This window comes from Agelaius tricolor, unplaced genomic scaffold (assembly GCF_023055355.1).
Source record: "Agelaius tricolor isolate 1412-34295 unplaced genomic scaffold, bAgeTri1.0.p SCAF_29, whole genome shotgun sequence".
Taxonomy (NCBI): domain Eukaryota; kingdom Metazoa; phylum Chordata; class Aves; order Passeriformes; family Icteridae; genus Agelaius; species Agelaius tricolor.
The window spans coordinates 6984396-7000647 of NW_027269289.1; the positions used below are offsets into that span (position 1 = coordinate 6984396).

The 16252-nt window shown below is 41.3% G+C and overlaps 1 protein-coding gene across 1 annotated transcript; it reads right to left on the minus strand.

Annotated features, from left to right (window-relative positions):
• Positions 1 to 3899: 3899 nt before the first annotated feature.
• On the minus strand, positions 3900 to 7668 carry BTG4 (BTG anti-proliferation factor 4). Its single transcript, XM_071449564.1, has 4 exons — positions 7496 to 7668; positions 6569 to 6706; positions 5484 to 5679; positions 3900 to 4515 (listed from the first exon to the last, which is right to left on the minus strand). Exons 1-4 carry the CDS (start codon positions 7666 to 7668, stop codon positions 4339 to 4341), a joined length of 684 nt encoding a protein of 227 aa, XP_071305665.1. The 3' UTR covers positions 3900 to 4338.
• Positions 7669 to 16252: the final 8584 nt, after the last annotated feature.

The window sequence follows — 16252 nt, forward strand, 5'->3', positions numbered from 1 at the left end:
AATTAAATTTATACATGGAATAAATTGCATTCTGTTCCAGAAATTCTAGACACAGCCACGTAAAATGTCACTTTTAGTGCAGCAGATATTTAATATTTTATAAGCTGCAAAACAATTTGTCCATAAACAAGAGGTGACACCCAAAAACTGCAAGGGATCAGAGCAAAAGAACAAAAAATTGACACGAGAGAGGCGTTAAACATCGGGCAATATTCAGATGATATTTGCAACATTCCTATCAACTTGGAGGGTGTGAAAACATCTGAGAGTTTGGGGGAATAATCATTGGGAAAGGCCTGGAAATCGCTGCAGGATTTGGTGGGTTTGGGACAAATCCATCATTAAAGTTTTACAGGAACAGGCAGGGCAGGCCAGGGGGTTTGATTTCCTAATTTTGTGGTTTGGATGGATATCAAAGAGCCCCTGTGCTGTTCCAGGTGCCCCTGCCTGGGTGCCCACGGGGATTTGGGAACCCCCAGAGCCCCAGGGGGTTCAGTGACATCCCAAAGGATGCCCAGGAATTCATCCCCCAAAAACTGATCCCGCTGCTCCAGGGCCTGCTCCAGATGCTGCAGGAAAGCAGAAAATGCAATTTATCACCTGAGAGCCCAGGTAAGAGAGGAGAGGAAAGCACTGCCACTCCCCCTTATTCTACACTTACATCATTTCAGCTTAAAATCCACAAGATTCTCCTACAAATCAAATTTTGGTCCCATTTTGTTGAGGATCTCCTTGGGCTTAATGAGCAAATAAAACTGGGGGAAATTCAGCCCAGGGTGGGATGAGCTCGCAGCACCTCCTCTGCAGGGTAAATAAAACCTGAAAATAAATACTGAAATAATAAATAAATTACCTCCTCTGCAGGGCAAATCAAAACTGAAATAATAAATACTGAAATAATAAATAAATTACCTCCTCTGCAGGGTAAATAAAAACTGAAATAATAAATACTGAAATAATAAATAAATTACCTCCTCTGCAGGGTAAATAAAAACTGAAATAATAAATACTGAAATAATAAATAAATTACCTCCTCTGCCCGGTAAATAAAACCTGAAAATAAATACTGAAATAATAAATAAATTACCTCCTCTGCAGGACAAATCAAAACTGAAAATAAATAAATAAATACCGAAATAATAAATAAAATAAAATAAATAAAAACTGAAATCATTCTGACTTTTCTTTCTTTTTCACCTTGCCTACAAAAGTGCCCCTGCCAGAAACATTTACTCCAAAGCCACAGTGAGGAAGGGATTGTTAAAAACCAACATTTCTGGGTTCCTTTGCACAGGGGGTGGAATTCAGGGCCAAATCCCCTCCTTGCTGCAGGAGGTGGATGAGGAGCTCATTCAGCAGCAGCAGCAGGGCTGGGACACAGCCAAAGGCTGTAGAAATGTCAATTTTACCTCTTTTTCTCCTCCTAAACCAGCCAGAATTGGGCGTGATTGGGAGATTTCTGCTCCATCCTTGATTAAAATCACATTTTGCTGCACAAACACCTCATTTATTCTCCCCACATCACCTAATCGTCTAATGCCACTTTTCCACACCTTGGTTATGATGAGTTTCTCTAAGAAAAGTAAAATTTTAGACATTTCCTTCGTTATCTTTGTAATAATTCACAGTGCATCAACAGGGATTCAATGTGCTTTGAAAAAGATTGAAATAAAGATGAGAAATGGTCATTAACATAAATAAAATAGATGCTCAATGAAATAAAAGCGTTTTATCCACTCATATTGCAGTGGACCAAAAAAAGGCAAGTTTTTTGGCAAGAATTAATGAATCTAATTAAATTCATTAGTCTAAAATTCTACTGTTCTTGCAGCAGAATCACACAGCAAGTGGCTGATGAAGAAAAACCAGAATTTCCTTCACCTCCTGAGCAGTGGAAGGCACAGCCTTGCACAGAAGGCACAGTGAGCAGAATTTCCTATTATTTACTATTTCATCTTATTATTTCACCACCTCATACAGTGAAATTTGCCTTTCTGGCTTGTTCCTGTGAAGATGAAATTTTAATATTGCCATTCCTCCTCTCTCAATTTCAACTTTTCCCTGGTTTTTTTAGCCCTGCAGAGGAAACTGTCAATCCCTTGTCCCCTTCAGAGCTGGAGGATAAAGTGGATGCGCTGACTGAGGAGCTGCTGCAGATTGCAGAGGATGAGGAGCAGTTTTTAAACAGCAAAGGCAACGAAGATTTGCTCTCTTACTACCTTGAAATAACCAGCCTGGAGAAGGAGAGTTTGGTGAAACAAATAAATGCTTTAGAAGAGCAAATAGCCCAGGGCAGGAAGTTGTGATGCTCAAAACTCCCTGGTGTGGTTCCTGCTCTGTGAGAACAGAGGTGAGGGATGTGGGACCCCAGGCAGCTCCTCAAAATGCAGTTTATTAATTACAAAATGCAGTTTATTACAAAATGCAGCTCATTGTACCCAAGCTGTCACAGCATGCAGGGTGACAGAGCTGTGCCCACAGCTGTCAGCTCCAGCTGCAGGCAGGCCTGGAGACCCTGAGTTTAGGTTCCAATGCATTCTATCCTTTTCTTTTGGTCACAATGCATTCTATCCTTTTCTTTTGGTCACAATGCATTCTATCCTTTTCTTTTGGTCACAATGCATTCTATCCTTTTCTTTTGGTCACAATGCATTCTCTCCTTTTCTTTGCTGAGCATCTTCATGCAGTAGAACCAATCTATACCTTCACTTTTATCTCTAGCCTATCAAAACTACTGTAATTTTCATACTCATGTCACTGTTCTCCAATCACTCAAAGTCAGTACATCACAGTTTAAGCCAGAAGTTGTTTTTCAGTTTTCTTGCAGTAGAAAATTCAGTTTTTTTACTTGCCACATTTGCTGCCTTGTTTGCCTGTGCTCTCTTCTTGCTTGGTACAAACATCTTCTTGTTTGGGGTGGGTTTATCCTTTGCTCCAAGCCATAAAAACCCCTTCTAACTCACACACCCTTTGCCTCCTTGGTTATCCAGTAAGACTGGCTCAGCAATTCTTTTCTTCTAGATAAAAATTTGCTTCCATTTCTATTCCTTCTTCAGATTCTACATTCAAAAAAATCTTTCTGCCAAGCACACAAATCTGTGAGACTTTCTTGTCAAACTTTCATCCTTCCCAACACTGCTCCCCTACAACCCAGAGGAAATCTCTATTTCTGCCTGAATTCCAGTGTGTCCAACCCAAAGGAAATCTCTATTTCTGCCTGAATTCCAGTGTGTTTCTCCTCTCCATCCCAAAGGCTCAGTAAATCAGGAGGGAGAGCAGTGCAGGGAGTGAAGTGACGAGATTTTGGCCAGAGGAAATGACATTTCTGGCCACATCCAAGTGCTGAGAAGAAATATTGCTGCAAAAGCCCCGACTCAGAGCTTCCAGGAACAGGAGCAGGAAAGAGAACCACTCAATTCCTAGTGTGAAAATAAATGATCCTTTAAACTAATGCATCACTCCACGAGGTGTTCTGAGGCCTCTGCAGCTGAGAGCTGCAGTTTTCTGATTTTATGACACAGCAAAAGCTGCAGATGCAGTTACTTGGGTTAATTATAGCTGTTTAATTACATTTCAAGCGCAAGAAATATTCTTTTCCACCACTGAAGCAGCTTCTGAAGTTGCCTTATTCAGCTCTGTGGTGCCACCCACCCAGGAATGCCCTGTCCAGGACCATTCCTGCTCTTCAGCCTGGGGAATCAGTCTGTCCTCCCAAGTTCCAGAGCCAAACCCCAAAACATGAAATATTCAATATTTCCCAAAATCAGCTCAGCCTCCAGTGTAGATAAAAAGCAAGCGAGGGAAGAGCAAAGTCACTCAAAACTCTTTTTTTTCCCGCCCATCAATACAAATCTCATGGGGCCACAGCAGAATTTAAATATTTTTTGTGAGTCATTAAATGCCCCAGACATTTCTGCTGGTGATATTTAGCTCCTGACACCTCTGCCAGAAGGAAGCAAAGTGTTTTTCAGAGCAGCTTGAGGGTGTTTTTAATCTCCCTTCACCTGCTGGTGTTTCCACCAAAAAGCTCCTGAACACCCTTCAAGGCACCACCAGCAACTGGCTTTGATAAAAAAACATCAGCAGATTTATTGATTTATGCATTTCCTTTTTAACTCACAAGCAGAGTCTCACATTACATCTTCAATCTTATGTTAACATCAATTAAAAACATTTAAAATCCCGGAGAAAAAAAAAAATAAAATCCCCCAAAATATTCATAAATACAGAGTCAGAGACAGGGATCAGACAGGAAGTGCTGTTTTTATGAGGTTTTGCAGTGCCAGCCTTCACCCCCTCACAAAATCAGGGCTCCAAAGTCCCAGAGGAGCCCTGGCTCTACCTCTTGGTGTTGATCCAGTGGTACCTGTCCACCCGTGGGCCAGCGAAGGTGGCACTGGGTCTGTAGGTCCTGTGGCCCCTGTGCTGGCCAAGGTGGGAGCCCTCAGCCAGGTGGGGCTTCCTGTGCAGGTGCTGCCACCAGGGCTGGGGGGGAGCCTTGCAGAAGTCACCAAACTGAGCGGCAAAAATGGGGAAAAACGAGGTTAAAGTGTGCTGGGCAAGGAGGGGGAGCAGTCAGGGCCACCCCAGTCCTTCCTGAGCAGGCTGGGCCACCCCTGCTGCCTCCTCCCAAAGCTCATCCCACCCACAGCACCACTGAGGCTGGGAAAGCCTTCCAAGGATGAGCCCAGCTGTGCCCTAAGCTGTGTCCCCAAGTGCCACATCCTTGAAACCCCCTCCAGGTGACACCACCAGGGCTGGTCAGCGCCCCATGGAACAATTCAGTTCTTCAAACAGTTCATACACAGCTCATCCCAAAAGCTCATCCCACCCACAGCACCACTGAGGCTGGGAAAACATTCCAAGGGCAAGCCCAGCTGTGCCCTAAGCTGCGTCCCCAAGTGCCACATCCTTTGAACACCCTCCAGGTGACACCCCCAGGGCTGGTCAGCACCCCAAGGAACAAATCAGTTCTTCAAACAGTTCATGCACTGCTCATCCCACCCACAGCACCACTGAGGCTGGGAGAACAGTCCAAGGGCAAGCCCAGCTGTGCCCCAAGCTGTGTCCCCACGTGCTACAGCTTTTAAACCACTCGAGGGATGGTGACACCATCAGGGCTGGTCACCACCCCATGGAACAATTCCATTCCTCAAACAATTCATACACTGCTGGCAAAACACATGGAGTGGGATAAGGAGAATTAGTAAGAAATAGGGCCACAGTTCCTAAACTCTGTTTCACAAAGCATGGACAGGTTTGACATTTCAAACCAACTTTTACAGGACAGTGACACCACGTGCCAAGGCTGGAGAAGCCTTTGAGGGGAGAAATCAATCCTGAACCTCCCCTGGAGCAGCTCAGGGCTGTTTCCTCCCATCCTGTCCCTGGGAGAGGGGCCTGACCCCACCTGCCAGAAGCTCTTTGGAGGGACTTTAGGGTGGGATTGTAGGGTGAGGAGCTCCCCCAGAGCCCCGGCTGACCTGGTAGATGCTGTTGGGGTTGCTGACGGTGGGGATGGCTCTGGGCTCCCTGCTGAAGCTCTCCTCGTCCGAGGAGCTGCTGGAGTGATAGTCCAGGGCTGCCCTGCCCACGGCCAGGCTGATCTGCTGCGGCAGCTCAGGGCTCTCGTCCCCACCAAAGTGCGCCACGGTGAAGGGCCGGCTCCTCTCCCCGTACCTGCAAGGGCGCACCTGAGCACTGCTGGCACTGACAGAGCCCCTGAACAACACCCTGGCCAGGATTTCTCTGCTGAGAGGCCTCAGAGAAAACATAATAATTGTCTGATTTGCTTCTCCTGTGCTTTCCTGCTTTGGAACGAGTTTGGAGCTTGTTTACCCACAGGTGATTGTTTTATTAGTTTTTACTGTGAGTTGTTTTCACTCAATGGCCAATCAGGGCCAAGCTGTGCTGGGACTCTGGAAAGAGTCAGGAGTTTCCATTATTATCTTTTTAGCCTTCTGTAAGTATCCTTTCTGGGTTCTTTAGTATAGTTTAGTATTTAATATAATTTAATATACAACATGTATAATTTAATATACAACATTTATATTATATAGTATAGATATTTATATATTATATAGAATACATACTTTATAATACATACAATATATGTAATAGATATTAAATACATATTATGTACACATATATATGCATACATATTATGTACACATATATATGCATACATATTATGTATAATATAATTCAATAAATATATATTTAATAAATATATAATTTAATATAATATAGTATACTGTACTACATATTATATAATTTATGTATTTTTATATATTATGTATTTTTTATATATTATGTATTTTTATAAACGTATAATAATGTGTTATAGTACACTATAATATAGTATAGTGTACAGCATATAGCATGTTATACTATAATATAGTATATATTATATATATTTTTATATATAATATTAAATTATAACTATATATATTAAAGTATAGCATACTATAAATTAATTTCATATAGTATACTATATTATAGTACAATAGAGTATTATAAAATAACAAATTACCCTTCTGAGAACACGGAGGCGCGCCCCGGAGCTCACCTGCAGCACACCTGGAAGGGATCCACCCACAGCGTCATCTCCTTGGGCAGCCCCAGCAGCTCGAAGTCCACATCGCTCTGCACACACGCCTGCTCCAGCAGGGGCTCCCGAGCCCGGTGCCTGTTGATCCTGATGCACCTGGGGACAGCAGGGATGTCACTGGGGATGGCACCGCAGCCCTGCGGGGTCTGATCGTGCAGAGCGCACCCAAGATCTCAATTTATGGTCCCAGCACTTTTAACTTGTTGATGCAGGCTCTCACTTGGAGCCCCAAACAGAAATTCAGCCTCACGAACTGATTCTAGTTCTCAGCAATGAGCCGAGTCCCTGCTTTGAGTGTTTGAAACAAAACCATCCCACAAGTCACTGTAAGAGCACCTGAATTCTGCATCCTGGGAGTCAGGGGCTACTTGAGGTGCAAATCTTAAGACAAGTGTCCCAGTTCTCTAATCCCACATCTAGAGGTAAAACAACCATTTCCACCTCAGTTCTCTAATCATACATTACAGGTTAAAAAAAAAAATATTGCCACTTCACTTCTCTAATCCCACATTCACAGGTAAAAACAACCATTTCCACCTCAGTTTTCTAATCCCACATTCACAGGTAAAAAAAAAACCCCAACATTTCCACCTCAGTTTTCTAATCCCACATTCACAGGTAAGAAAAACCCCAACATTTCCACCTCAGTTTTCTAATCCCACATTTACAGGTTAAAAAAAAAAAAAAAAAGGATTTCCACCTCAGTTTTCCACCTCTAATCCCACATTTACAGGTTAAAAAAACCCAAAGTAATTTTCACCAATTAATAGTTCTTCCTTCAGGTTTTAGGGTATCCTGGTGGTTCCCTCTGCATTATTTATTTCACTTTACGGCCTCTTGGATGCCAGCCTGAGGCTCCACGTTCTGCTCCTGGGCCTCTCTCACCTGAAGGCCTGGCCTCGGGAGGGGTTGTCCAAGTACCAGTGATTTTTGTACTTTTCAAACATCAGCGTGGTCAGCTTGGCTGCAAACTTCTCCATTTTGTGCTTGCTCAGCCTGTCCTCCCTCCTCACCAGCTTGGTGATGAAGAAAACCGTGGCAGCAATTTCATCTTTCATCTTAAATTGGAGCACAGGAGGTGCTGGAGCAGAGATGGAACAGCACAGCAGAGATTTAATAACGTTAAAGCACTATCAGCTTCCAAGAACTGATGCTGCAGAATCCACACAAGCCAGGATAGAAAAGCCTGACTGCCAAACAGCATTTTAAATTTAGTTTGGGATATTAAAATCACTCTAATGCATTACTAGAAAGTACCTGCACTAAGCAAGTTAAGAGGGAATAAAAAAAAAAAAGTTTAAAAGATAATAGTTCTTATTTGACACATATATTAGAAGCAGCAGATCTTATAAAAAGAGAGCTTTTTATGTAAAAAAAGACCAAAAATATCACCTCTTCACAGCAGAGAAAAACTGATGCTGCAAAATCCACACGAGCCAGGATAGAAGGAGCCTGGATAAGCCTGACTGCCAAGCAGCATTTTAAATTTAGTTTGGGATATTAAAACCAGTCTAATGCATTACTAGAAGGTACCTGCACTAAGCAAGTTAAACTCTTTTTTTATATTTTTTCTTAAGATACAATAAATCTTATTTATCACATATATTACAAGTAGCAGACCTGACAAAAAGAGAGCTTTTTATGTAAAAACCACCAAAAATATCACCTTTTCACAGCAGAGACAGTAAAAACTTGAGATAAATTTCACAAACAGCTTAAAGAGGCACCAAAAAAAGCAGATAAAAAACCCCCAAGGCTCTGGAGCAACCCCAATACCCAAAGGCTCCCTCCCCCTTTCCCTGGCAGGGCTGGGTCAGGTTTTATGGAACAGGAATCATGTGGGGCTGAGGGTTGTAAGAATCTTCAGGTGTGCAGGAGCTGCAGGTGTTGGATTCATTAACAACCTGTTCCAAAGGCATTCCCAATCTCCTTGGCTTCATTCCCACCTCAGCTCCTTCTCCGAGCTGGCAAAATTGGTGTCCAGGGAAATGTCAAAGAGCAAGATCTGCCACTTTAAAATGATGGGTGGTGCACAAAATTATAATTTTTTAAGTTCTTCTCAGTACATTTAATCCACTCTGGGTTTCCTAGACAATCCCAGACTCACAGATTGGGAATCCTCTAGGGATGATTTTGTCTTTCTGGCAAAGTCTGGATATTAAGTCTGATTTCTTTGATTTCTCATCATTTTTCCTCAATATCAGATTGTAACCTAATAAAAGCCATGACCTCTTCCTCTCACCTTTGATTTCCTTTTATTTTTGAGCTACCTAAGCTAAAGCAGCAGCAGCAGCCGTGGTGGGGAGTGCAGAATTTCCTCATCACTCCTCACCCTGCCACATTTCAGCCCCAGGAATTCCTGAACCAAAACTGGCACAGCCATTAAAGAGCAGCCAACAAACTCTGCTCCCACTCCTCCCCAGCTGCATCCAAACAGGAATTCTTCTCATCCCAGCAGATTTAGCAAAACCCAGCATGGGCAGCCAAGTGCTCTGGCTGAGAGGAGGCAGGAGATAAACGAGGAGATTTTTGTGCCTTTTAGAACATGATGCTCTTTTAATTCTTATTAGAACAGGGGGGAAAAAAGCCAAACCACCGAAAACCAGTGCCTGGATATCCATGGGACTGATCCAGAGCTGCTGGAACCACAGAAATGTGTCCAAAGGCTTGAGTGGGACTGAAATGGGGCCCCAGCTGGGCAGGAGCATTCTCAGCCAGATTAAATGAGCTGTCCCTGGGTCAGCAGGCAAGCCCAGGCTTGAGCCAGGCAGGGCCAGACCCAGGGACAGTTTCTGTAGTAACTGCAGCCCAAACCAAGAGCAAACACAGCTCCCCCAAGCACACTCTGGCAGGAGCCACCCCTCCAGGACTTTTTTTTTTTTTTTTGCAGTTTTCCTGCTTTAAATGAATAAAATGGAAATAAAGAAGCCAAGTGCAGTCTCCCCTCTGCAAGGCATTTGGTTTTTGTGGGTGATGGATGGCAGGCAGTTCCTCCAGGTAAGCAGCTGCAGTTTGTAGATATTGATATAAAAATCAAGAAGGCTGAGTGATTCCCATAGGGAAAAACATCTTTGGTGACAATTTCCTGAGGGAAAAGCAGCTTGCATTTGTTTGGTCACTGTCCTGGTCACATCCAGAAGCACCAATTCCATGGACCACTAAATCAGAGGGAGAAGAAACTTCCTGCCTGGAGGTTACAAATTTATACTCCTGTACTTAAGCCATGCAGTCTCTGTAAAAAGAATTATTGTGGACTGGAGTGAACCAGGAGCTGATTCTGATCACCACCACAAAAATTGTAAGGGTTTGAGTACTCCATATTGCTGGAATTTGATTTAAGATTTAGTGATTTAAGTAATAAAACAAACCAGAAAACCCCAGTGGTGTTGACCCAGGACGTTCTAAAATTAAACAACAAAGAAAAGACTGCAAAGCTCCCTGGGTTTATTTCATGGAGTCTAAGAGCTGCTGCCAAAACTCTTTAAATTTTCTGGGTTTGCTTCCTCTGTGTGCCATGATTTTCAGAGCTGGACAGACCCAAGAGATCCAATGGCTGGGCAGAGCCCAAACACCAGGGCAGAGGTGGCACAGCACAGGACACTCACCCCTCTGAGCCCTGCTGGGATTCCTGGTGGGAATTACACCAGGCTGGAGCCCCAGGGCCACCAGCTGGGGCTGCCACCAGGGCTCACCCTCCCCTGGGGACATTTGGGTGGAAATTCCCAGCTCTGGGTGTGTTGCCCGTGTTGGCTTTGCCCATGGAAACCTCTCTTGCAACAAAGCTCCCACGGCTGGGGCCACCTGCGCTGTCCCCAGGTCCCTCTGGCGGGGTGGCCATGGTGACAGGAGTACACAAAGCTCCCAGGAAGGGCTGGCCTGGGGACACTCGGAGCCAGGAGCCCCAGGGGAAAGGATGGGAACATCCCAGGAGAAAAGATGGGAATATTCCAGAAGAAAAGATGGGAACATCCCCAGGGAAAAGATGGGGGCAACCCAGGAGAAAAGGTGGGAGCATCTCAGGAGAAAAGGATGGGAACATCCCAGAAGAAAAGATGGGAGCGTCCCTAGGTGAAGAGATGGGAATATCCCAGACGAAAAGATGGGAGCAATCCAAGGAAAATATGGGAATATCCCAGGAGAAAAGGTGGGAACAACCCTGGAGAAAAGATGGAAGCAACCCAGGAGAAAAGGTGGGAAAATCCCCAGGTAAAAGATGGGAACAACCCAGGGAAAAGATGGGAATATCCCAGGGGAGAAGATGGGAACATCCTCAGGGGAAAGCTGGGAGCACCCCCAGGGAAAAGATGGGAACATTCTCAGGGGAAAAGATGGGAACATTCCCAGAGGAATTCTGCCAGGGAAAGGCTCCTGGAGAAGGGAACAGGGAAGAATCTAAATACTAAATATAGATATAAATATTATACATAAATATATTTAAACTATATATGAATATGAACATCATTTCAAATATAAATATATATTTTTAGTATATTCATAGTATATTTCTATACATCTAAATATGGATATTAGATGTATATTTACATCTAACAGAAATATATATCTAATATATATTTACCTCTAATTTATATTGTGTATAGATGTAAATATGTGTAATTACATATAATGGAAATATACCTCAAATATAAATATAAATATAAATATAAATATAAATATAAATATAAATATAAATATAAATATAAATATAAATATTTGGAATTTAGCAGAATAAGGGTGATTTGACCAATATTTTCCATTCTTTCCAATTCTTTGTTATTTTAAGAGCATTTGAGGAGATGGAGAATATGAATATAATTATTGGAAGTTTTTTCTTTGGTTGCAGGCTCGCATTCCATGACTCCTGGAGACGTGCTTGGTTTGCAGGCAGTGTAGTTAGCTGATTGTCTCCATCATGCCACAATCACTAACTTCACTGCCATCAAAACAAGGCACAGCATTCCCTGCTCCAGCCTCAGCCTGGAAACTCCCAATTCCCCACTGCAAAATCACCAAAAATGGGATTTATCTGCAGCTTTGTTCCCAGTGTGTGCTGCATGCAATGGGTTATATTGTGTTATATCTATATTTAGGTGTGTTATATTGTGTTATGTCTATATTTATATCTATATTCAGGTGTGTTACATTGGTTATATTGTGTTATATCCATATTCAGGTGTGTTATATTGATTATATTGTGTTATATTGGTTATATTGTGTGATATCAATATTTAGGTGTGTTATACTGTGTTATATCTATATTCAGGTGTGTTATATTGATTATATTGTGTTATATCTATATTTAGGTGTGTTATACTGTGTTATATCCATATTCAGGTGTGTTATATTGGTTATATTGTGTTATATCCATATTCAGGTGTGTCATATTGATTATATTGTGTTATATTGGTTGTATTGTGTTATATCTATATTTAGGTGTGTTATACTGTGTTATATCTATATTCAGTGTGTTATATTGATTATATTGTGTTATATCCATATTCAGGTGTGTTATATTGGTTATATTGTGTTATATCCATATTCAGGTGTGTTATATTGATTATATTGTGTTATATTGGTTATATTGTGTTATATCTATATTTAGGTGTGTTATACTCTGTTATATCTATATTCAGGTGTGTTATATTGGTTATACTGTGTTATATCTATATTCAGGTGTGTTATACTGTGTTATATCCATATTCAGGTGTGTTATATTGGTTATATTGTGTTATATCTATATATAGGTGTGTCATATTGATTATATTGTGTTATATTGGTTGTATTGTGTTATATCTATATTTAGGTGTGTTATATTGATTATATTGTGTTATATCTATATTTAGGTGTGTTATACTGTGTTATATCTATATTCAGTGTGTTATATTGATTATATTGTGTTATATCCATATTCAGGTGTGTTATATTGGTTATATTGTGTTATATCCATATTCAGGTGTGTTATATTGATTATATTGTGTTATATTGGTTATATTGTGTGATATCAATATTTAGGTGTGTTATACTGTGTTATATCTATATTCAGGTGTGTTATATTGGTTATACTGTGTTATATCAATATTTAGGTGTGTTATACTGTGTTATATCCATATTCAGGTGTGTTACATTGGTTATATTGTGTTATATCTATATTTAGGTGTGTTATATTGTGTTATATCTATATTTACATCTATATTCAGGTGTGTTACATTGGTTATATTGTGTTATATCTATATTTAGGTGTGCTATATTGTGTTATATCTATATTTATATCCATATTCAGGTGTGTTACATTGGTTATATTGTGTTATATCCACATTTAGGTGTTCTAGGCCTCCGAGAGCTCATTAGACCTGGCTGGAAGAAGTGCCTGGTGCAGGGGAAGGCTCTGCCCTCAGCCTGGCTGCCAGGCAGTGTGGTTAGCTGATTGCCCACAGCAACAATCACTAGCCACACAGCCAGGTGAACAGGTCTGGAATGCTGGGAGCAGGAATTTGGGAGCAGGAATCAGAGCCCCAGCGAGGCTGAGCACACCAGGGAGCAGCACCAACGGACATAAAACATGAAATAAAACATGAGCTGCCTTCCTGCCAAGCCAATTTTCCCAGTGATCCCCCTCATGTACAGCTCATTTCCAAAAGCACAGGGATAAAATGGATTTTTGGATTTTTTCTCCTCCAAATTTGCAGGTTTTGACTCCCATTCTGACTGGGCTCAGCAAGGCCTCTGTTCTCTCATGTCCCTCCATTTATTCTGGTTGAATAAATGAAATTAAAGCCTGTGGTGGCAGCTCTTCCCCATCCTTGTAGAAGCTGGGCTGGAGGGGAAATGGCCTGAAAGAAGATGGAAACTCCTGCTGGAGCCCCAATTATTGACCTGGTTAATTAGTGTCTCACCATCAACAGAACACAAATAAAGCAAACTCAGACTTTCAGCCTCTGCAATTCTCCTTTTTTCATTCCTAATTTTAGTAAAGCACTCCCCATTTTTAGTGGAGAGCTGGGTTTGGGAACTGGAAGTGGACTGGAGTGGAAATGCCTGAAAAAAGATGGAAACTCCTGCTGAGCCCCAATTAATGGACTGGTTAATTAGTGTGTCTCACCATCAACAGAACACAAATAAAGCAATCCCAGGCAAACTATTAAACACAGAAATTGCATTTTCAGCCTGACTCTGCAATGATGAATTTTTTTTATCCTAATTTTAGCAGTGCACTCCCCATTTCCAGTGCAGAGCTGGGTTTGGGAGCCAGGCCAGGCAGAGCAATCTGCAGGAGGTGCTGAGCTCTGCAAGCCTTTCCTGAGAGTCAGCAATGCCCCTCTCCCCATCAATAATCCCAAAAGGAATCTCATCCATCACCAGCCATTACTCTGCTCTGAACTCTGCCTGCAGCCAGCAACAGTTCACTGAGGCTCCCTTTCTTTCTATTTTTTAATTTCATTTTTATTTTAATTCCTTGGAAGTTTGGACCTGATGGGTTTGGAGGGGTTTTCCAAGCAGGGATGAAAGCCAGGATTTGCAGCTTTGGGCAGCCATAAAGATTCATTTTAAGCAGTAAATGGTTTTACACAAATATAGGACACCCTAAAAGCATCCCATAAGTCTAAGAAAATTCAAATTAATGCAGTGGATAGAATATGAATAATGTTCAGGCTATTATCAGTCACGGATATTGCTTCATGTTCAAATCCAGATTTCAGATTTGATTGGGATGTGAACAAATCCAAAGGAGCAAACCCTGGAAATTGTATAAATCTGGGAAGAGAATGTGGGTTCATCCAACAAATTCCTTAAGCAAGGAGGATCCTGCAGGCTGGGAAACTCTGAAATTCCAGGCCAGGCACAGGAGGTAAATGAAGTTTAAGTGACCTAAAAAAAGTTACTAAGGACAATTTTCTATATCAAAACCACAAGAAATAAGGCAGTGAGTCCAAATTCCTCAGTTTAATGTGAAAGGAATCTTGACAGCCTGGCCATTGTTATTTTTCTATTTTTATTTTTTATTTTTTCCATTGCTCTCTCCAAGTTTTTACTCACTGAAACGCAAACACTCAGTTCATAACCAAATTACCAAACCGGCCTCTCCACTCCCTAAAAAAGCTCTCAGAAACTGGATTTGAGCAATAAGGCAAGAATTCCATTTGGGGATTTTTTATTATTATCAGCAGTGAAATATAGATTTACTGATTTATAATGGTTTGGCCTGGCCTGGCCGGATGTTTATCAGGAGAATAAAATCCAGAAGTAAGAGCTCTGGATTCTATTAAGGCTTTTCCTTCCTCCTGCTGTAATTCCCAGGATACAAAGCAGAGACAAATGAGCTGAAGATTAAGAACCAAATATCTGAATTAACAGAATTTAATTCCTCAAATGTACAGAGTAGCACTGAGATATTAAAGAAGATAAGTGCAGAGATTGGAGAAATAAGCTGGAAAACAAGATTTCAAGAGGTACTTTCAGGAATGACGTCTTCATTTTGCACATAAAAGCCTCTTTTTTTTCCTTCCTCCTTATTTAAGCTTTTCAGTTGGTTCCTATTAAGCACTTCCTCTTCTCAAAGTTTATTAAAATGCTGAACTAAGTCTGTCTGCTTGGCTCAAATTCTGGTTTTTATTTCCCTTGGTCTAAATACTCAGATTCTATTTGGGGGAAAAAGATGTCCTGGATACAATAATAATAATAATAATAATAATAATAATAATAATAATAGTTGTTGTTATTGTTGTTATCATCATCATTACCATTGTTTTTATTATTACTACTAGTACTACTACTACTACTACAATAACTACTAACCCTAACCCTAACTAACCCTAACTAACCCTAACCCTAACCCCTAACTCTATTTTACCCTGTACTAGTACATATTTTTACAAGATTTAGAAATTAAAAGGTTCCTGCTGTTTTTCTATACTCTTCTCCTTTATTTTCTGTATATTCCCCATTTATTTCTCAATAGTGGCCAAGAAAAGGAAATGGAAACTTCACCATTTTTCAGAAGGAAGCTTCACCATTTTATAATTTTGCTTTAATTCTGCTGAGGTACAGAAAGACAGGGAACAGAGTGGTTGTGGAAGTATTTTCATTTTCCTGGAAAAGCCAGGAAACATCAGAGCCTGCTCCTGTTTCCCAGGATTGACACACCCTCAACGCCAGCAACTTTCCAACTCTTCCCTCTGGAATTCCTGGCCTCTGGACTGAGCTGTTTTCAGGGCATTTTAAAGGATTTTCCTCCCCTTAAAATACAAAATTCAGAATCAGCTTCTTCCCTTGACCTCTCAAGAGCAGCTCAAAGTTTGAAATCTCCTATAAAACCATCAATCTCCTATTTTAGAGCATCAATCCTGGTTTTTCTCTGCCTGAACAGATTCACTTTGCTGCTTTTCCACCACCTGCGAAAAATGCCAGCATCTCTTGCATTTTTTCATATTTATCATCGGTTTGTGCATTCCAGAGCTTTTCCTATTTTATTTTGCTCTTTGGGGCATTATGGTGGGCCTGACAGATGAAGTAAAGTGGGGAGAAAGCCATGTCTGGAAGAACTGACTTCCCTTTACATGTGTGGAGAGGTCAATGGCAGTTTCTGCTTTTATAAAGTGACCAGATTTGTGGTCAGTTGTTGCACAGGTAATGTCATGATTTAAAATC